Source organism: Aplidium turbinatum, chromosome 9 (genome assembly GCF_918807975.1).
Source record: "Aplidium turbinatum chromosome 9, kaAplTurb1.1, whole genome shotgun sequence".
NCBI classification, from domain to species: Eukaryota; Metazoa; Chordata; class Ascidiacea; order Aplousobranchia; family Polyclinidae; genus Aplidium; species Aplidium turbinatum.
The window spans coordinates 16,451,377-16,473,100 of record NC_137480.1 but is presented as its reverse complement, the minus strand read 5'-3'; the positions used below and the strand labels follow the sequence as shown (position 1 = coordinate 16,473,100).

At 38.0% G+C, this 21,724-nt stretch overlaps 1 protein-coding gene and 1 pseudogene across 1 annotated transcript; one reads left to right on the top strand and one right to left on the bottom strand.

Annotated features, from left to right (window-relative positions):
* Positions 1 to 21,724, top strand: part of LOC145776957 (uncharacterized) — an 868,661-nt pseudogene that overhangs the window by 759,064 nt on the left and 87,873 nt on the right.
* LOC145777549 (uncharacterized) lies at positions 3,367 to 12,050 on the bottom strand. Its single transcript, XM_082588962.1, has 2 exons — positions 11,972 to 12,050; positions 3,367 to 4,493 (listed from the first exon to the last, which is right to left on the bottom strand). Exons 1-2 carry the CDS (start codon positions 12,048 to 12,050, stop codon positions 3,739 to 3,741), a joined length of 834 nt encoding a protein of 277 aa, XP_082445088.1. The 3' UTR covers positions 3,367 to 3,738.

Below are 21,724 nucleotides of genomic sequence, written 5' to 3'. Positions count from 1 at the left end.
CGGGACAATCTGTTGCTTTATAGTGCCCTGAATGTCATCAGTGCCAGGTGGTCGCTGCCAAGTTTCATCTTCTGTGGCAGCACGCATCAGATGATCTATTTGAAATGTTGCATCCCCATTATCGTCGAGGTAAAACCCAACGACCAACGTACCATCTTTTGTTTTCTCCCACATCCCATATGACGGCAAATGACTGGTTTGGCTGGAACAGTTCCTTATCCTGGCCCTCTGTCTCTTTAGCTCCTGTAAGTGTTTGCACTATTTCCTCTTCACAAGGGAAGACCACTGCTTCCTCAACTTGGAAATCATCTCCAGGGAGTGCATTGAGATTCTTAATCATCTCCTCTTGGGATACCTTGTTGACCTGGTAAAGATCTCTGGGGACATCTGCATCATGTTGGTGGGTGACTCTCTGACATTGGATTTCTTGCCTTAAGAATGTCTTTAGCTCAGGTGGCTTTTTAGAAACAAGAGTTTTTACTTCATGAACAGATGTAAAAGGCCCCCATGTTTTTTTTACATTTCACAAGAAGTTGGTCAATAAACTCACTGGCTCTCACTTTCTTTTGCAAATTCTCTTTCAACCTTTGCTTTTTCTTCTGTTTCTGCTTGTTGCTCCAGATCACCTCCATTTAATGTAGTTGTTTGAGAATAGTAGTGATTGACCGCTCAACTTCATTGATTTGTCTTTCTGACAGCATAAGGTCATCTTTGATCCTCTTAACTTTACCTTGAACATCCTGTTTGAGTGTTTGGCCGATTGTGAAGAAAGATAACCAAACTTGGCCAAGTACCTCTCTTCATTCAAGTTGTTTTCGGCAGGTTTTCCGTTGGTCTGATACCAGTGTATGGAGAGGAGTTGCTAGAGCAGCATTAAGATCAACATCCCAATACTCAAGCTTGTACTGCAGTTCTACTCCTTTTCCAGCCTGGGTGCACATTTCTCCAGGAAGAAGATGATTGATCGCTTTGTGGAGCATTGTCTTCCATTTTCACATGTGTCCACAGTCCATATGGTAGTCCTGGAGGGTGTGTGTCTTTTTTCAGCAAGGTCACTGCAGGGCTGAGGAAGGATGTCAATTAACAAATCGTGGTTTGCTCGTTCCACACAGATAAAAAAGGGCATTGTCACTCGGTATGTAAAATTTGCAAGAGCTTTGAATCCTGCTATGATGAAATCATTCTCAAGGTAAATTTTACAAGCTAGAACAAGATTATTAAGCGGCGTCTTGGCAAGTAACTGCTTCATGTACGGAATGCAATCATAGACTGCACCTGGTTATGTCATCTCAGTCTCTGTTTTTATCTGAGGATATGCAGCATGATATTCCAATGGTATTCCAAACCCAAAAGCAAATCATTGAATACCTAAAAATGAAAATTCCTAATGTCCAAACAGTTGAGTATTTCACTGGTCATGGGTGTGCAGCCCAATATAAAAATTGCAAATCCTTTCACAATCTTTGCCTCCACAGGAATGACTGTGGGATTGATGCTTCGTGGTAATTTTTTGCCATAAGTCACAGTAAATCTCCATACGATGTCATTGACGGAACTGTTAAAAGATCGACAGCAATGGAGAGTTTAAAATGAAGAGTTTGAAATTAAATTACTGACACACATAAAATGTTAGAACATTGCCAAAAAAATATTCCCAGCATTCGTTTTCAGATAATATCTACAGATGTCCTTGCTGACACAAGAGAGCAATTGAAGGAAAGATTTGCAATTGCAAGCACAATCAAAGGAACATGGGGGCTCCATTATTTCAACCCACAGCAAGGATCGTCATAGATTGGGATAAAGCGCGTGAGCTGTGATTGAGAATATTCACTAGTGGTTAATCTGCATGTAAAGAAGCGCAACAATCTCAAAGAATTGAATGAAGGGAAGTTTGTTTGTGTGGTTTACGATCATAATTAGAAAATTTTCACTAAGGATGAAAGGAAAAGTATATCGGAGCTGTGTGCGGCCTGCAATGCTATATGGTAGCGAGACATGGGTATTGAGAGAGAGTGAACTGGCAATCCTGAGAAAAACGGAAAGGTCAATGGTGAGAGCAATGTGTGGGGTGAAAACGAGAAGGGAAAAAAGGACTGAAGAATTGTTGGATATGCTAGAGATGAGAGAGACCATAGACCAACTGGCAAGGGCAAATGGAGTAAGATGGTATGGACATGTGATAAGGATGGAGGAAGGAAGTTTTATTAGAAAGGCACTAGATCTAAAGGTGGATGGGAAGAGGAAACGTGGTCGTCCAAGAAGAACGTGGAAACAACAAGTGAAGGATGAGTTTAAAAAAGTCGGACTGAAGGAGGAAGATGCAAGGGACAGGGTGAAATGGAGAAAAGGGATTAAGACAATTGCTGCGCGGAAACAATCGGCCACCCCCACTAGTGGGAAACAAACCGACGATGGATTATGATGATGATGAATTGGTACATCTGGATGGTTAGCACCACAGACCAAGATAATGAGGATGCAAGCATAGATTTCATGTATCCACATGGTCCATCGACCTCTTTCTGTTGAGAAAGGAAATACAACTGTTGGGTTCCTTTTGATCACATCTTATGTGTCACTGATGTACCAAACTTGATATCCATACATGTGCAGTACAACTTGTCACTCGGCTCATTCACAAAGATTCTAGAAGAATGGGCAAAGCATTCAAATCATAATTAAATTTGTCACTGTTGAACTCTTGAAAACATTCCCTTTTCTCATGCTTTATTCATTCACATTTGTTGCTTTGCTGCTTGCTGGAGGCTACACAATTTAGGATTTGTGCTACTTACAGTAGGATACTCCATCAAAATTCTCCAAGTTCGCAAAATTTCTATGGTCTAGTCAGACTCTACTGGTTTATGTTATAAAGGGTTAAGAAGTATGTATAATGGAATTGAGAGCAAAGTATTGCCAGTAAGTCATTGAAATACATTTATTCCTGTAACTTTTCATATTGTGAGGGACATGGTCGAATTAAATTATTACGAAGGGTCTTATTTCTTCTGAATTTGCCCTTATTTGGGCATATTTTTTTCGATTTTTAAAGCGCTGAATTGAGACCCTCAATGTGTAATATACAAAACAATATTTTACTAAGTAATTGACCTGTTTCAGAGCTTTCAAATGAGATATTACACAACTTTTTTCGATTTGTCCTTTTAAAGTTATTATCATTTCAAGTATGCGTCATGCTTGAGTGACTTCAATAGTATATCGTATGTGATGACCCCTCATGACCTCAACAGAAATGACAATTGATTTTTTTTACCATAAATGAATTATTGATACCTAATGAGTATGTGTTTCAAACTTGACTATTGTACATAATCAATTGTGCAAGTAACAGCTATTACAAAAATTGACTGTGATTTAATCGATTTTGATATGCTTGAATGACCACGAAACGCATATATTTTAAATTGGCATAACTCGACTTCCACTCGACCGATTTTCTTCAAACTAATTTTATTGAAATCAGAATTAATTGGTCTTCCAGTATACCAAATTTCAACTAAATCAGCCACCATGGGTTACATTTGAAATTATTTTGGGTGGCTTGACATGGAATGACCCTTATGTCCAATTGTCCAACTATAATGATATTTCTTCAAAATTTTCAAAAAATTTGCATAGTATCGAATTAACACAAATGTAAAGTACAGTACACAAATAAAAAATTAAATGATTGCGAACATTCAGTGAAAGGTGGATCTGATAAAATTGAGGGAGTTATTCATAAAAGAATTGTAAAGATACGAACGCTGCTTTCAAGTCACTTACAAAGAGCACAAAACGAAACTCCTTCGAAACTTGCCACATTTTAACAACCACGGTTTGGCCCAGCTGAATTTCTTTCATCACGACAAGCACTTGTTTATGCAGAATATTATCATGCAATGGACACTCTAAAGCTACAGGATATTTACTAACCAAAGCACTGGCTAAGCAATCAAATGACAACGAAACAAAGGCAACGTTGTTAGCATGGCCATTTAAGTCGGTATCCATCATTGTTATCACCCGAGACCATGCGAATACTTTAACATCAACTGGTAAAGTTGTAACAACACGTATACCGGAACCGGCAGTATTATTTTTTGGAAGAAATTTCTTTACAGATAAAGGAAATGGGGTGGGAAGTTTGGTTTGAAAATCCACCAAAACTACAACGCTACTAAATATAGCCATAATAGTGCCAGCTGTTTGGTCATACACTTTTGAGTTGCAAATGCCAGATGTGTTTTTTACACTTGAGAATGTGTGCAGGATCTTCAAAGAATTAACAACCACATTGCCTTTACAGGATCGAATATCATGTAAGTACTTTGCAAGTTGAGGAAAAAATTCTGCATCCTGTTGAACAACGTAAAGGGATTTGTTGGGTAACAAACTTATATCATCACAAACAATGTCCAGAATTTTTTTTGTCAAAACCCTTCTGCATAATTCAGCATATTTCATCCATTTCAAAGGATTAAAGAAACCTGAAGAATATAATACATAATGCAATAAGTTACTGTTAACACAAATGATATCATAGATCATAGGCGCCGACTTTTCAAAAAACCTTGGGGGGCGAGAAAGGTGATGACGTCATAACCGTAACGCTATTTTACTCAATTAAAATAGCCTTTGATTAAGCTTACTGTCTTGTTTATATTCACCTAGGTCGCAAACCGAATTTATTAGAAACGCTACTTGAAACGATTAGTTTTACGCATGCAGTACGCCTAGTCGCAAAATTTTTGATATTGTTAGCTAATAATTGGAACAGTTGGAAAACAAGCCGATTCATTTCCTTTTCGTGCGAGTAAATAACAAAGACCAAGATAGTGAATTTATCGAAATAAAACGCAAAAAAAACAAAATCTCAAGCAGAGTGGAAACCCGCTATCAGTTTTATTAACCTCATTTCGCTCGTTTTGCTAATTACTTACCTTCAAAGCGTTGACAACGGCGAAGTGCTTTCTCTTTTGATTTTTATCAAAAGTCTTAATAAGTTAGTCTTTTATCGAATGACCGTATATACTCGAGATGTTAGCAAGTGATTTTCACCTCAAAAAGATAGGTTGGTTCAACTTATACACGGGACTAGCTCAGGCCCGTAATTATACATTTTAGCTTGGGGGGGCTCAAAAGCTGTTGCGAAGTAAAAGGCTATGCACATAACATTTGTAGTTGCAATTAGTCTAACTTGCGGTTTTTCGGGCAAAGGCACGGCATATGTTATTTATTTTTATTTGGATTTTGTTTCAGACACAAGTAGAATTGGTCCATAGGATACAAACACACAAAGAAAACGAAATACAACACCACACAGAAATCGAGTAGCAGCTATCGGTACTAGAGATGCAGCGAACCCAAAATTTTTATCCGCACACCGCACCGCAACTGACTCATCTATCCGCGCACCGCACCGCACACCGCAATTTATCTGGAACTTTGACACTGCACCGCACCGCACACCGCAAATTACAAAATTAAAAAAAAATATTTTAACGAGTTATTGTTTAGAAAGTCAATTGTAGGAAAAAGCATCCATGGCATATAACTGGTAACCTAGTACCAATACAGTTGTGCACTAATTGGCCAGGCTAACCAGATCATATTCTCTTATCAGCAATGCATCTAAGTTCTAAGACATAATACAAACTAAGACAAATAGAATGTTCCTGGATCCAGTATCAGGACTTTTGAACACTTTTTGTAAGCAATAATGCAATTATACCCGTCAACCGGGGTGACTTTGTTCACCGGGGTGACTTTGATCAGCACTGTTTTAGCTTTGTAATCGCCAATTTGAGTAACTGGACTTCGCTCAAATTCCAAGGATGGGGTCTGAAGTACTTGAGCGAAGTCCAGTTACTCAAATTGGCAGTTACAAAGCTAAAACAGTGCTGATCAAAGTCACCCCGGTTGACGGTAATGCCAGTGGCTATATGAACTACACACACAAGAGTAAAACTTATAGCCTGAACTCACTGGGCTAACTGATATAGTAAATAATGCGGTAGTTGCGCTAGGCCTATAGCCTGGTAACTGAGCTTATCAGCTAGGCTACTAACCAAAAACATTCGTACAGCTTCCCTGACAAGCAAGCCCTAAAACCCTGTCAACTGCAAGCCATTTGCAATTTGCATAGCTTTCCATCTTAGGGTTTCCGAAGGGAAAAATAACTGATCCGTGTTTCCAATTTAAATTTGAAGTTTCATAGCTGATTCTTGAAAAGTTGAAAGTTTACGTTTACGAAAGTTTAATTTCTTGAAAGTTTACGTTTACGAAAAATTAATTTCTTGAAAGTTTACGCGGCAAGCGGCGCGGCGCGGCTTTGTCATTTCAACCTTCCACGCGGCGCGGCACGCGGCGAAAAAGTCAAAAGCGGCCGCGTACGCGGCGCGGCTTGCATCACTAATCGGTACTACACAAACATTAACCACAAGTTTCAGGCTAGAGAGCACGATCACGATGCTGGAAGAAAGAAGATTGATAATAACACTCGGAATTCATCAAATGCTGAATCCCCGTATTCGATATAATATATAAAAGATATATAAAAATATATATATATATAGATATATATAAATATATTTTTGATTTAAAAGATATATATATATACATATATATATATATATTTTTTTTTTTTTTTTTTGCCCAGCAATGATAAGCCAATGTGTGTAGATTTATTAGCAAAATAGTAAGATTGTAAGTACTCCTACTGGCCTTCTGGTTCTTGTGTTTTTTTGTCCACAGAAGTTCTACAGAGTCTGCAGAAGTTTTTCCATCCTTTTTGACCAATCTCCATCTTTCGGTGAAGCGGTGGCCAGTTGTTTTATTTCAATATCTTGGACTGGATCGTCATGCTATTGTCTGATTGTTTATCTATTTTTTTTTTTTTTTTTTAACGTAATATGCCAAATTGGATATTTTTTGTCACTTTAATATGGTTTAACGTGTAAAACATACGGTAACCCAAATTTATCATATTACTGGGACATACCACTACTACATCCCAGCTGGCGATGCCTGTCATTTTTGCATTAATACAACGTTAGCTAACGTTGGATCGGTGTGGAAGTGGCGAGTTTAGCTGACTGGGGTCTAAAATTATCGCTTTATCAACGCAACTTTTATCAAAGCACGCTTGATATCTTTAAGACATAACTTCCCTGGGTATAATTGAATTTCCGCAAGATGATGATGTTGTTTTTTGCTAGTTTGTTTTTTTTGTCATTGTTTCATGTCGTCAAGTTATAGCCTATCTATTTTGTGAGTCGTGCAAGGCCTGGTGCGTTGCGCTTGAAATGGCTTTGCCCGTGGTAGGATTTCTTTGTGGGGTTTTCTTTGCCTGCCTTGCTCTTTGCTATGAGCTAAACGCATCAAGACGTGTTCCCCTTACGACCATCAGCACTCTTGATAACGCACCATGGCCGATCTTCATAGCAACTGTCCATACAAATCTTCAATATATCAGCTAAAGTTATGTAGGCTAATAAAGTTATAGCCTATAGGCTATATGTTTATTTGTTTTGTAACATTTTTTATTTTTTTAATTTTCCCTTTATATCTTAAATTTTTCTGAAGGTGTTGCGACCGTGCCAAATTTTTTTCAACTCAATAACTTACTTCGATCACAAGCACGTTTTAACGTTCGCGTTTTGTCGCTTCTACCTTTTTCTTGACCTTTGCTATGTTGATGTGTATTGTGTTGATATGATGGTCAGAAATAAAAAAACAACTGAACTGAACAACTGAACTGATGTGTTAAAGCAGCGTTATAAAGTCACAAGGTGCTAGATAGCAGTAATTTCGAATGATTGGGATAATTCCAGCCAAAACATGGGTAATTCCAGCCAAAATGATTGCAGAATAGAATAGATGCAATCAGTGGCGTAGCCAGGAATTTGTAAAGGGGGGTTTTTGACGACCCAGCGTCTGGGGGGCCTCCCCCAGAAAATTTTGAAAAATTGCTTTGAATTTGGTGCATTCTGAGAGCATTTTCAACAAAAATGTGGGTATGAATATTCCTGCAAAATTGTGCTGTCCGGTGGCATAGCAAAAGAATAAGATCATGTTTTCTTCGGCATTTTTCGGAAATAAAGCTATATAAGTCTCTACGTTTTCTTGTTGCTAAATCCTGGCTGAGATGTTTGAATGTTTGGTATTGACAAAACTCGCTCTTTTAATGCAGTTTTGCTTAAAATTAGGCAATTTTTTTATAGACTGAAAGCATCACACGTGTCAAAGGGGGGGTTGTAATCCCCAACCCCCATGGCTACGCCACTGGATGCAATATTTTTAACACACAACTTTGTCAGGAATGACCCTCGTGACTTTGTCTGGTACAGGTCTCCACCAAACCAATTTATCCCCTTTGGGGTGTAATATTCGGCAGTAAACGTCAAAAAACACTAACAGCTATCCAAGCTGATACCAATGTTGATTTATTTGTTTTTAAGAGATATTCATGGACAATATTTCCAAAACCAGCATCTTACTACATTGTAATTGCTTTTACCTGAGCTGCCTTGCCAAAAAAACTCACCCAAATTTAAAAATCATTATCGTGCAATCTGTCTGGAATAACCCTATAACTATTACCCCACCAGTACATAACAACTACAAAATTACAAGCAAGATAATTGTACAAAGTGACATATGAGAATTAAAAAAAATTAAATATAGAAAGTCTTGGGTCTGAGATTACCGTAGGCTACTCATTTGGAATTGGAAAACCAAATGTAGCTTGCCTGGCAGAGTTTTTACTTTGAGCTTGGGGGGGCATTTACGGGCCTGGACTAGCTGTTGTCTACAGATCGGCAGTTTACGAAATGAACGCATTTTTGCTGCGGCAAAATCATTGCCGACGTAGATTACGGAGCGTGAAATGGCGTAGGTCGAAGTAAAAGTTTTGAATACCGGTATTTGCAGTGATTCAAACTTAATTTTCATTTAATGATTTCTTGTCAATTCTAAACTTTATGTACTGGTTGAGCAATATATGCAAAGCTCACGAGACAAAACAGCAGAAAGAGCTGTTTTAAGAGAACAATTTTTTTATTTTTGCGTGTAAGATATAATCGTTCTTATTACGTAACATCCATGATCGTTGAAGTTGATGTCAAACCTTAGCGGCCGCACAAAACAATGATGTCAGGTTGGCTAGGACTAGGTGATAATAGCGGTAAAAGACTTCGTTAATGCAGACAATATCTGCGACCAAGACCAATTAAACACCTTTTCTTTTATCGGTTCTCGATTTAATTCTCACACATTGCGAACAAAACAATGTGTTCTGTTGAATTATAATTGATCCCACAGCGGGAAGACCTCGTTGAAAATAGCGCGTCTAATTTAGGTGGTTTACTTAATATTGCAATGAATAGTTATGTGACTATTCCAGCAGCGTAAGTTACTCTACGATCTACTTTGAAATTTCCTCACAGTATGTTAATGCCAATACTTTGATGAACCATCGAATGGTAGTGTCAGAAGCTATTCAATGTATACACGGGAGAAGGAAATATCACCGATTTTTAGCTCAAAAGTAGGGGTTCGACCTATACTTGAGTACTATAGGCTACAGTGGTTCCCAATCTTTTTTTGGCTGTTACCCTAATCTCCAGCCTGAAGTGAGCCAATTACCCCCACAATCAATTTTCAAAAAAAAGTGTTTATTGCTATGTATTTCAAAGGGCCAACTCTGACAATCAAAATGCAATAAGTTACAATACTGAATACAAGATAAAAATGCGTGGTAAACATTCAGTGCGAAGGTTGGGCCTGGACTTCAGCCGCCAGCTTTATGACATCACTTTCGACATCTAGGCGATTGCGCTTCTTTGCCTTCATTCCCAAGACAGTTGAAAATCCTTGTTCACAGCGATACGTTGTTGAAAAAGTTGTCAGGGTATTTAATACCCGTGTCGCTAACGTTGGTGCGTCCTGGAGTCTGCTAAACCAGAAGGGTGTCTTTGGTCGGAAAGTCGTCATCATCCACCTGGCTGTCATCACATGTGAAGGGCTCAGTGCACCATTAGAGACTAGCCGTATCCAAATTCGGAAAGTATAGTTGTCCATCTTCTTGGCTAGCTGGCCTAAGTGGTCAGCTTTGTCCTCTTTCAACGCCGCTGTTCTCAACTTAAGTCCATTCGACTGTCGAGCGTCTAAAACTGCGCCACGGTGCCTCTTCCAACTCGCTTGTTCCACAATTTAACCTTTGCGATAAATGCAGCTACGGCTACTTTGGTGTCGATCACAATTACATTCTTGCCTTGAATTAAAAGATTGCCTTTGTTCAATTCACCAAAGATATCAGCCAGATAGCACAGCTGGCAAATCCACTGTTGGTTAGAGAAGTTTTCAGCCAAGTCGGACTTCTTTTCTATCAGAAAAACATGGACTGCCTCACGAAGTTCGACCAGGCGGGTTATCACTTTGCCACGAGACAGTCATCGTACTTCTGTGTGGTACAGTAATGCTTCGTATCTTTCTTCCATCTTTTTGCACAGTTTCTTGAAAAGACGGCTGTTCAATTCCTTCGCTTTTATAAAGTTCACAACCTTCACTTGCTTCGCTGTTTCTAAATCAGGTCTCGTTACCCCACAAAAACAGGCAAATCACCCCCCGGGGGTAATTTACCCCCAGGTTGGGAACCACTGGGCTACACGGTAGAGCAGGAGTGTATATTGATGAGTGTATGAGATGTATATATTTTCACAAAATGTAGTCACGTAATTGTTCGTTGTGTCGTAGTTTTAACTCGATAAAATTTACTAAAATCGATTTCATGTTTGAAGTCACCAAAAATCCAACGGACGTTTGGATAACTCGTGAAATGAGAATAAACATTCAACCTCGCATTTGCTTTTTGGTTACCACGCGTTTTGACTTTGAAGTTGCTCCTCACGCACGGGAAGATAAGCAGTGTGTGACTGTGAGCGTGCGTGCCGTGCGCATCTTAGTAGAAATTAACGTTCCAGAGAAAGCCATGCGATCAGCTGCTGTTTTGCGGGAAAGAGCAACGTAGGCTATTTTTTGCTGTCGGCATTCTTTTTAGTCTGATTAAAATCTCTTTCGCGAAGTATTTTATCTTTGAAACACCACTTGTAATAGCCATTTTTGTTGCCCCTCAACCATAAATTTACGGGGGGCGCCGCCCCCCGGAAGTCGGCGCGTATGTCATAGATTTTAGTTGTCAATCCTAAAAAAACAACTCAGAATTTTAAAAATCAAAATTTTCTAGTACTATTGCAAAAGTGTATCGCGGAACTTTTAGAAACATTTAAAGTCACCTACAGTATAAATTGGACCTGGTTGCATTGGTAAATTCAGTTGAAAATCTTGCAAATTAATTATGCTTTAATAGTTGTTAACACGTACTTGGAGTCACAAATCATGAGAAGCCATTCAATACTATTTAATAGCTAAATAGCTGAGGGACTGATAAGTAAGGTTATAGGCAAATTCTTCGTAAACAGTTGTTCGTAAAACAATTCTTTGTAAACAGTTGTTCGTAAAACAATTGTTTGTAAACAGTTGTTGGTGAAACAAAATCCGTAAAACGATTCTCCGTAAAGCATTTCTTTGTATACATCAAATCTCAATTGGTTGCACGACTGCACGTAAATGCTTTGGGAAGAATTGTTTTGCAAAGAAGTAATTTTACGAAGAATTATTTACAAAAAATTGTATTACGAAGAACTGTTTACAAAGAAAACGTCGGACACCGACAAGTAATTGGTGTCATCTGAAAAGCTTTCAGATTCAAAAACTAGCTTTACATTTGGAATCAGTGTGAAACATTTATCAATGTTAATCAGTTGAGAAATGCATTGCAAAAAGATTGTTTCCCAGTATTTCAAATGCTAATTTTATTTGTACGCATTTAATTTTACATTGGGTTACATTCAGCACTCAGCAGGAGAAATATCTTTAAATGGCCTATATATACAACATGTCTCACCATCATCAACAAATTGTTGAAAATCTATATTTGATAAAAGAAGAGATACAGTACTTCCACCTTCATAATTTACCTCCATTATAATTGTATGCCAGTAAAGAGCCTATACACCAACATAAAAAATAAATCTGTTCCACCAAAAGCGCGGCACATAAAAATAGCCAAACCTAATAACCTATTACCTAAGCACATGATAGCTAAAATGTTCTTCAAAGTTAGAAGTGCCAATTACTAGAAAGTGGCAACATTTACTCTGTCTTAAATCTGCAGAGGTTTCTTGCTCACTTTCATTTTCTCAACTCCAATTTTTTTTTTTTGGGACAAATGCAAATCCTATGCAACAAGGTGCAATAAACCACTTTGTGATCACAAATGCAATCATAGTTGGATCAATTACATAGCCATCAGTTCATCAAAAATTTTAATCCCATTACAATTAGAACGCATTGTTCTAATATTTTCAAACTACAATTACTTCCAATTCTAATTTGTGCCATGTGAGCCTCAGAGTCTATTCTTTGACTACCTCAGATTCAAGATGTTCACTGACTGCACTGCTGAAATAACGCAGACAACAATAAGTGGAAACTTTACTTTGTCAATCTCAGTAACCGGCCCTATGTCTGTTCTTCAAAGCTAGGGACAGTGGAATACCGGGATGACTCACTTCGCTGATTTTTTTTTTTGAGAAATGGACAACTGAAGGGTCACTAAGAATTTCAAAAATTAGCAGAACTGCACAATGTTTACTTTGTTTTTAGGTAAATTTATTCTCATCAAATAAATTGCTATATTTGGTTAAAATTTTAGGTACAAGAAAATCTGCAAAACGTTACTACAGCAGTCTGAGCCTAACTACCATTACCGCTGTTGCGTGAAGTCTACCCCTGCATTATCACAGCTTGAAATATTAATAAACATGATATGACATATTTCCTGTATAGGCCTATGATACATTTATTTTGGCGATACACACTTTGTACAAATGTGGACAGGTCATATAAACTGCACCTGAGTATTAAGGCGATGTGAAATTTGAATGGACAAAATCGAATTATCACACGGGGTGACTACTGTTGTGTAGAGTATTTTTGTGAAGTTTTATGCAATAAAATCCAGTATCCGTAAACATGTAAGCGTTTTAAGGTTAGTATTTTCTAATTCTTGCAAGGTGATTCCACAAACAATACTATCACAACGCATCAATCCACGTGATCCAGATAGCGCGCTCTGAATGGCTAGTTAGGGAAAACGCGTTGTGTGTCGCACACACGCGCGCGCGAGCGATTGCTGTCTGCTGCTGAGAGATTTATACCTTGAGATGCTGAATTGCTGATTATTATTGAAGATAAGGCTGCAAAATTCAGATAAGAAGTTGTGTTCAGCCGAAATGTTTGCTATGATTTTATGCTTGATTGTTAAATAATCATTCAGGCTTCGGTTCAAAGTTAGTTTAGGCTAGGTTTTCCAAATTGTGTAAAGTAGGCCTAAGAGGCAGTGTCTGTAATTATCAGGTCTTCTGGAATAAGAACTGCTTATTCAGGTGAAGTTGCTGTTTGTGGTTCTGTATTTTTTATATGTAGCTTTGAGAATGACACTAATAAATTTCATAGTATTACGGAAGGCTCAGACAACTAAGTTTTCAGCACTTAAATTCTTAGTTCTGTGTACCGTACTGTAAGTGGGCTATGTTTTTTTTTCTTCAAAAAATGCATTAATCTCTTCACATATTATCTTTAGTTCATAAAGCTGACCTTGTTGTGGGTAGCATTGTTAACTGTTAAATCATGCCTAAAAGTTCTAAAAAGAGAGTAAGAAGCATGGAAAGCTCTTCTGTCATTGCACCCTCCAAGGAGCTTCCCACTGCTGATTTACCAACACTACGATATGTTCTTGCATTCTGTACTTTGTTAAAGGTGATACTCAAGTACTTTAGTACTGCAAGTTTTTCTCTGACTGGTTTTAATTAAGCTTGGTAGTGACATAAAACATAGACCAACTCGTATATCTTCGTATGGATGAAGGGTAGTTGTTAAAAATACTAACATATAGCTTGCATGAATGAACAGTACACGTAGGCTACAATAACCAACTAGAAGACACTTTTCAAAACCTTAATGTGTTGAAATAATTAATTAAACGTTTACAGAGACAGAGCACTCATAAGGAATTAATTTTTCAGGAAGTTGGAAAAAAGCTAACTATTCTCTTTTCAAATGAAGATCGCATTCCTAAAACAATTGAGGTTTCTCCTCTCCCAACGTTATAGTAGAGTAGAAGCACCGTTATACCAAATTGGGCCTCTTGACAAAAGGACAACGAAAACGCTTCAAAAGAGAGTTAACAAAAAGGTAAGTTCTTACATACGGTATGTATCTTTTCAAACTTTTTTGTCTAGTAATTTTCTATGAAATGTAAGGCTTTTATAAGTATATTCTTTGATAACAGGGTCATGCATAGACATGTCCCATGTTGTGTACTGGGGTTGGTCTGTTGTTATATTTGTTGAATGGAGCCATATGAGAAGGAGAATGGGTTACTGCCAATTCTACAACCCCACTTCACCATTGCAGATGTAGTTCAACCAACTCTAGATATTAGGTGGTTTAAGGATTTTTCGATTTCCTAAAGCATTTCCTCGTGGGAAAGTGATTCAGATGTTCTGATTTCTATGTCTGTAAAGGCAGGCTTGTGCTTTCACTAAAGCTAGTCGTGCTATGGCGAGAAGATTTTTCTTGACTATCACTGATTTTTACTGCCATTTGTCCGAAAGAGTATTAATTGTTATGTTTGGCATATATTGTTTTTCGTTGTGACAGTCAGAAATAAAAACAAACTGAACTGATTTACATGGATTATTTTGTGTTCTTTACATTTATCAATCACACAAAAAAACTTGTTTTTCAAGAGTCTCAAACAACAGCGAGGAGATGATTTCGCTGCAGCAAGGAAGTCACAAGTGATAGAGGAAGAGAACTGGAAAAAACAGCAGTTTTCTGCAGCAATTGATGAAGAAATTGACTCTCCTTTCGAACCAGCTGCACTTGGTACATCTGAATGTGACAATGCCCCGGTATTCAGTGATGATCCTGCTCTGCGATCTTTTTCTGTGAACATGTTAGAAAATATTCGCAAAGGCAGTAACTCTTGTGATGTTTCTGTCCGCACTTTTACCCAACCAAAATTAAATTTGGATGCCAGCTCACTGTTCTCTTTGATTGGGACCATGCCACGCTTACTGAGTCTATCCTTACTTCACCATGGATGAACTAAAGGGTTTGATAAACACAAAGTTTGAATACCCTCATTTTCCTGCCCATAGTCAGGCTGTGCAGCGTCTCATTTGGGAAGTCACTAACGACTGTGGAAGTATTGCTGGCCATCAACGACGGGATGGTTTCATTCGGGCGAGAATTGCTTCGCGTAGGGTCTTGCCGAAAGCAGACACGAAATCTGACTTTCTTTCATTGGCTGCAGTATAATATTTTGATATTCACCACTGTTTCTTGTTCATTGTCTTTATTCTTCATTGGTTTGTGCACGTTTTACAAGCACATATAAAGTTGGTTGGTTGATGTGTAAGCTACCATTGGAGAGTTGCAGTTACTATATCTGTCAAAAAACAAATGTAAGCGAAAACAATCGAATATTAATGCAGTGCGTTGTGTGATTATGTAATACATATTACTACAACAAAACCAAAGTGTCATCTTATGCACAGTGCATTCCTACTCTTGCCATAGAAGTGAAAAAGGCTTTAATATCATCAGTTTTTGCTGACCAAGCAAAAATAGGGTTGCCAGGTGATTGTTTAATATCTTACCGTACACCGCCAGACTTTACCTAAAAGGGCAACTAGCAGTCGCGTCATATGTAATTGTTGTTGTGGTTGTTAAAGTTGGAAATTTTTACAATTTAAAAAAGATAAACAAAGTTTTTTCTTCAAAAAATTTGTACCTGGCAACTCTGTGCTGGCAACAAATGCCAAGGACAAAATTGACTACATGTTTAAGGTTACTGAATATTTTTGTGTGAAATTTTGCAGAAATACTCTACATAGCAATAGTCACCCTGTGTGATAATTCGATTTTTGATTTTTTAAAATTTTTTGATTTTCACATCGCCTTACTGAGTATGCCATATGGAAGTAGACTTCAAGCTGTAGTTGCATAAAATTTTGTCATGACATTATGACCCTCCAGTTCTCCATCTTACTTTTGAGTGACCAATTCCCTACTTCTACCATCCCTATTCAAAGCCTCTACAAATATGCGAAACTGCCAAGAATAACCAGTAAACATTTAATCAAACCAACCAAGATCCTAGAAAAGTAGACAGTTTAGTTTAACTGAAATAGAAACAAGACCCTAAAGTTGTTCTTTAACTTTTTCGTAAAATTCTGGCTGGAGTCTGTTAACTGTTTTGTTTTCGTTCTGGAATCTGGAATTCTGGATGTGGCTTACCAGTGTTGCCAATGCTACCACTTTTTTATAACAAATTTGGTTAATTTTGAAAAAGAATAACTGAAAAAAAAGAGTTGTGTTAATTATTTGATTAATTCAGCATATTTATTTTGTTAACGAAAAAAAATTATATAAAACACAATAGTTTGCACAGCAATGATGGCAGCGAAAGATCAAAGGCTTACCAAGTTTAGCTGCCACCCAAAAATTTCAACAAACAGCACCTAAAATTAACACCAACAGCAGTAACTAAACGCAGATAATTGCTGTTGTTTTCCGACAATGAAAAATAAATTAAATTGAATAAAATGACGATCTGACAATTTTCTTGTTTGTGTTTTTGGTGCTCTTTGAAAGATTTTTATGAAAAATCTTTGGGGAAACATTTCTTGTTGCATTGGTATTTCGCAACTACTGCAACGAGTTAAAATTGAAAACTAATGTAAACTACTGTTGCAACTTAACTTGCTCAGGGTTCTGGTATTCTTGTAGTACAAGTAAGATTAATGCGCTGTCTGCTCAAATCGACTTCTCCGTCTACGCTGAAAAGTGGTACTAATTAATAGCATTAGACTACCATCTCAGTGGTTTTGGCTCTGATGCAAGTGGATGTGAGATCGATTTCAAGTCTTGTCAAACCGAAGGTTGAAAACAGTACTGAACCGATTGTGTTCTTTTTTTAGTTGCAGTTAGAGTAAGTGGGTAATAATATGATGATATCGTAAACCTGATATAAAATCAAAAATGAGCCTCGTCGCTAAAATAGCCTACCTTAGCTGTTGTAGAACGACAATAACACCATAACATTATTTGGAGCTGGTATACAAGTCCCCCTCCCCCCCTTGGTAGGTAACTCATGACAAAGACAGGACTCCACCAAACATATAGGGTGAACCTACTTTACCTTTGCTTTACTGTTCACACACTTCAATCCACATGTTTTGGTCAATTCCTCTTTGTCATGAGTTACCAAGGGAGGGAGTTGGTAATACTTGTACACCAGCTCCAAATAATGTTATGGTGTTATTGTCGTTCTACAACAGCTAAGGTAGGCTATTTTAGCGACGAGGCTCATTTTTGATTTTATATCAGGTTTACGATATCATCATATTATTACCCACTTATATGATGGGGGGTAGGGTGGCTCTTAAAATTGAGTTTTTGAATTTTGCTTGGGACACCCTTTCAAATGGTGAGGTTGTCAGAAAAAATAACTCTTGCAAATTTTTTTTAAATTTGAAGTTGATTTAGAGGTGGCCCTCTCCCCCTAAAGTTCTGTGCCCTCCCTCGAAATACCAAATCTGTGTATCTCGAAAACCACTTGAACTAGAGATACGGTTTTTGTGTTAAAAAATGCAGAAAGCATGGTTTTCTATCTGCTTTCTGAACATTGAATGCATCTATCTTGAGTAGAAAAGCAGTTATTTAGAAAAAACGCATTTGACCAAATCTTGATTTTTACAACCTTTTTTGTGACCACGAAACCGTCTACAAAATTTCGTTTTTTTGTCTTAATTTTTGCACCTTAGAGGGAACACTGGTAACGATATTCATTTCAAAATGTAATTCTGGTCAGTACTGCAAGAAGCGATATTATCGACAATATTTTATATATTGCCTTGCGTGTCATGGCAGGATGCCTGCGACCTACACCATCGGACAATTTCCCTGTCCTTGCAGGCAACCAACCAGCTGAGTTTCGTCGCGAAGAAGCTGTCCTGTCTCTTTCTCGCCGCACTACGAACCCCAACCACTTGCTCCACTCAAGTCTCTACGAGTCTGTGAGCGAGCAATCGAGCATCCTCGGCAACTGAAATCGAGACACCCATTTGTATGTGACGCACAACTCCTGATGAAAACCGCTGAAGACCAATCCATCAGCGCGGCTACCTGGGAGGACAACAAGTGGAGCTCAGAGTGGAAGAAAAACTCCTCAAGACTCTAAAGTTGTATCTCCGACACCAGCCCCCATCCAACCGGAATGCATAATTCGCCAAGGAAAGCCTGGTGCGGCTCAACCGCCTGAGTACTGGGCTACTGGAGTAAGACTATTCCGCTCCAACATGCACAAATGGGGGATGGCTCCATTCGCAATCTGTGAGTGTGGCAAAGACGAACAAACTACAAACCACACCATCTGTAACTTCGCCAAATGGTGTGCGTGGTCTGCTTGAACTGGATGACGAATCAATGGACGAATCAAAGGATTGCTGCTCGACACCTGTTCAAGCATCTAAACCGCATCGCCACTGCCCAAGGGGGGTAAAAGACAGAGCCCTTGACCCCTGGAGTAACAAAGAAGGTTTAAACGAAGAAGAATCGACAGTATTGTTCTTGGAATTCGGAAGCAGTTTCCTGTGTACAGTAACAACTTGCAAAAGAAACTGAAGTTGGTACTCATCTTCAGTTAAGATTTTGTTAAAATCCTGGATTAGACTTAGAGCAACTCCTCTCTCTGCTCTGTTATTGACTACTGAAAGTCCCTTCGCCATGTGTAAAGCTTGAATAAATGCACCATCTTCAGTCCAATGAGCAGGATCCTTTGAAAGTATAATAATTATTGCTTCATCTTCACCCCAAGCCATTTTGAATTAGAGGTGCAATACTGTTCTAGACCCTTATTGCTAAGAAACGCATCTACTTTGATGCTTGGTCTCCTTGGTGGACGTTCTCCTGTTTCATCTAACATGGTTGCCACCATTAGCTTTTTACTTTCCACAGACAATCGAGAGTCAAACAAGGCTTGTCCACATTTCTTAGGACAGATACCATAAATGCAGACCAAGCTTTTTGCATAAATCGCCTTCGCCATCCAACAAGTGCGATGCATAGCACCTCAGAAGCTTGAAAGCGGATTCCACGCTCAGGAGTTTCTCCAAGGAATATGACAAAAAACGGCATTTTAGCTATGCATGAATGCATAAAAGTTTAGGAATACTTATTTCGTTTATTGCTTTACCAGTTTTACAGGTTAGCTTATGAACTTTGTTTATTGAATAGCTTGGGCCACAATACTTGTTTAGCACTGTTTTGTGCTAGAATACCGAAAACAGGTTTTTTCTAAATAACTGCTTTTCTATTCAAGATAGACGCAATCACTGTTCAGAAAGCAGATAGGAAATCATGCTTTCTGCATCTTTTGACACAAAAACCGTATCTCTAGCTCAAGCAGTTTTTGAGATATGCAGATTTGGTATTTTGGAGAAGGGCGCAAAACTTTTGGGGGGGAGGGCCACCTCTAAATCAATTTCAAATTCAAAAATTTTTTGCAGGAGTTATTTTTTCTGACAACCTCACCTTTTAAACGGGTGTCCCGCACAAAATTCAAATTTTTTTCATTTTTTGCCAAATAAGAGCCACCCTAATGGGGGGGAGACTTGTGTACCAGTTTCCATTATTTTATCATGGCATTAGCTAATTCATTTTTGTGAGGGTGTTTAATAACTAAATCTGTAATGGTAACAAATATGTTTATACAATAAGGCTATATTTTACTCAGTGTAAAGCAGGGAAGCAACTGTAACCCAACCAAACTTTTAGGCTACTCTATTACACCTGGGTCATTTCATTATAATTCATCCAGAAAATTGAAATTTTGGAACCATAGAATTTAGAATTGTCCTATTTTTTCACAGTTTAAAATGGGCAGTGGCTATTTGACCGGCGCCGGTCTTTGAATCTGAAACACTATTTGACCGTCATTACGTCATTGTCCAGTCACTTTTTTTCTTTTTCTCTTTCAAAGCAAAAGATGAGAAGCGCGCATATAAGTTCTGAATCCAACCATTTTATTCAACTCGTTATGTGGCGCGTGTGGTACGTCGCCGCTTCCTATTCTAGAGGGATTGAGTTCGATACTACCCAGAAGCGTTCTTTTTTTTTAACTAAATTTTGACCCAAAGTGCATTTTGTTGAGAGCAAAATTGTATTGCTTCGTTCGGCAAAAACGGTCACATCAATCAATCATTTTATTTTTCGTCATTAACGCGTCCGGGACGAAAAAGATACTAACTACAAAAATCGATACATACAGACCTCCCAGCACGTTAATGAACGGGAAGACGTGGCAAAACCTTGAAAAGTTTAAAACGTGCCTGAATTGAAAAATTATGTAGGCTATATACCGTATCAGTAGTTAGCACGGCCACAATCGGAAAATTACCCAGAGAAATTCTCAAATTCCAGCAAAAAACTCTAACTTTATTACTCACATTTGAAAAGACATAAAAAATAATTAAAAACTGACTAAAAAATGCACTTCGTGTCAAAATTTAGTTAAAAAAAATAAATAAATAAAAAAGAACGCTTTCGGGTAGTATCGAACTCAGTCCCTCTAGAGTCGGAGGCGGCGACGTATCGCATGCGCCACGTTACGAGTTGAGTGAGATGGTCGGATTTAGAAGTTATATGCGCTTCTCGTCTTTTGCTTTGAAAGAGAAAAAGAAAAAAGTGACTGTATAGTGACGTCATGACCGGTCAAATAGTGTTTCAGATTCAAAGACCGGCGCCGGTCAAATAGCCACTGCCTTTAAAATGCTTGAAATTCTGAGTTATTTGGCACAAATTTTGTCAAAATTGGTTGAGCAGTTTTTGTTTTATCGCTATTTTAATGTTTGACCACCAGGTGGTGATTTTTTTAGTGAGCCGCATAAAAATGCTCATATCTTGGGACTTAGTTGCCCAATCTTTATAAAATTGGTATCTATCCCCCCATTTTCAGGGATGGGCTTTCCTAAAATAAAGGTTAAAATGAGCTAGGAGTTATACTTTTTGTGATATAAACATTTGTAGTGCTTCGATTGCATGGCCGATTTCGCCATGCGGCCACGTATTTTTTTCAAAATTTTTATGATCATTATTATTAGCATAGATGATATATTCCAAAAATATCTTTTTAATCACTTACAATTAACTACCTCATAATAAAAATTGTGCACAAAAATGCAGAATTTTTAAACTAGTCAAAAACATTGGATTTTAATTTTTTTCATCAGCCTATACTGGGCGGTCCGCCCCTCCCCCCCCCCCCCCCCCCCTTACTACGCCACTGTATGTCAATCAAAGCATAGTAGTATAATACATTATTATACAAAGTGAAGGAGTCAAGACATAAAGATGAAGGAGTTTAATACATCGACAGGATGTAATGAGCTTGTTCGATGTGGGAAATAATTATATCATTTTCCAAACATATCTCGCTGCTACTGGTAGGACAGTGTGCATAGTACAATTGTGTTACTTTGATTTGTCAGAAGTTACATTAAAGAACAGCGACAGTCTTAATAGTAAA

Excerpts from the sequence above, each read along its gene's own strand:
- LOC145777549 (XM_082588962.1), bottom strand. The coding sequence starts at position 12,050 with ATGGAGGTAAATTATGAAGGTGGAAGTACTGTATCTCTTCTTTTATCA. Across the intron at positions 4,494-11,971 it reads TCAACAATTTGTTGATGATG|GTTTCTTTAATCCTTTGAAA; the intron begins GTGAGACATGTT and ends TATATTCTTCAG.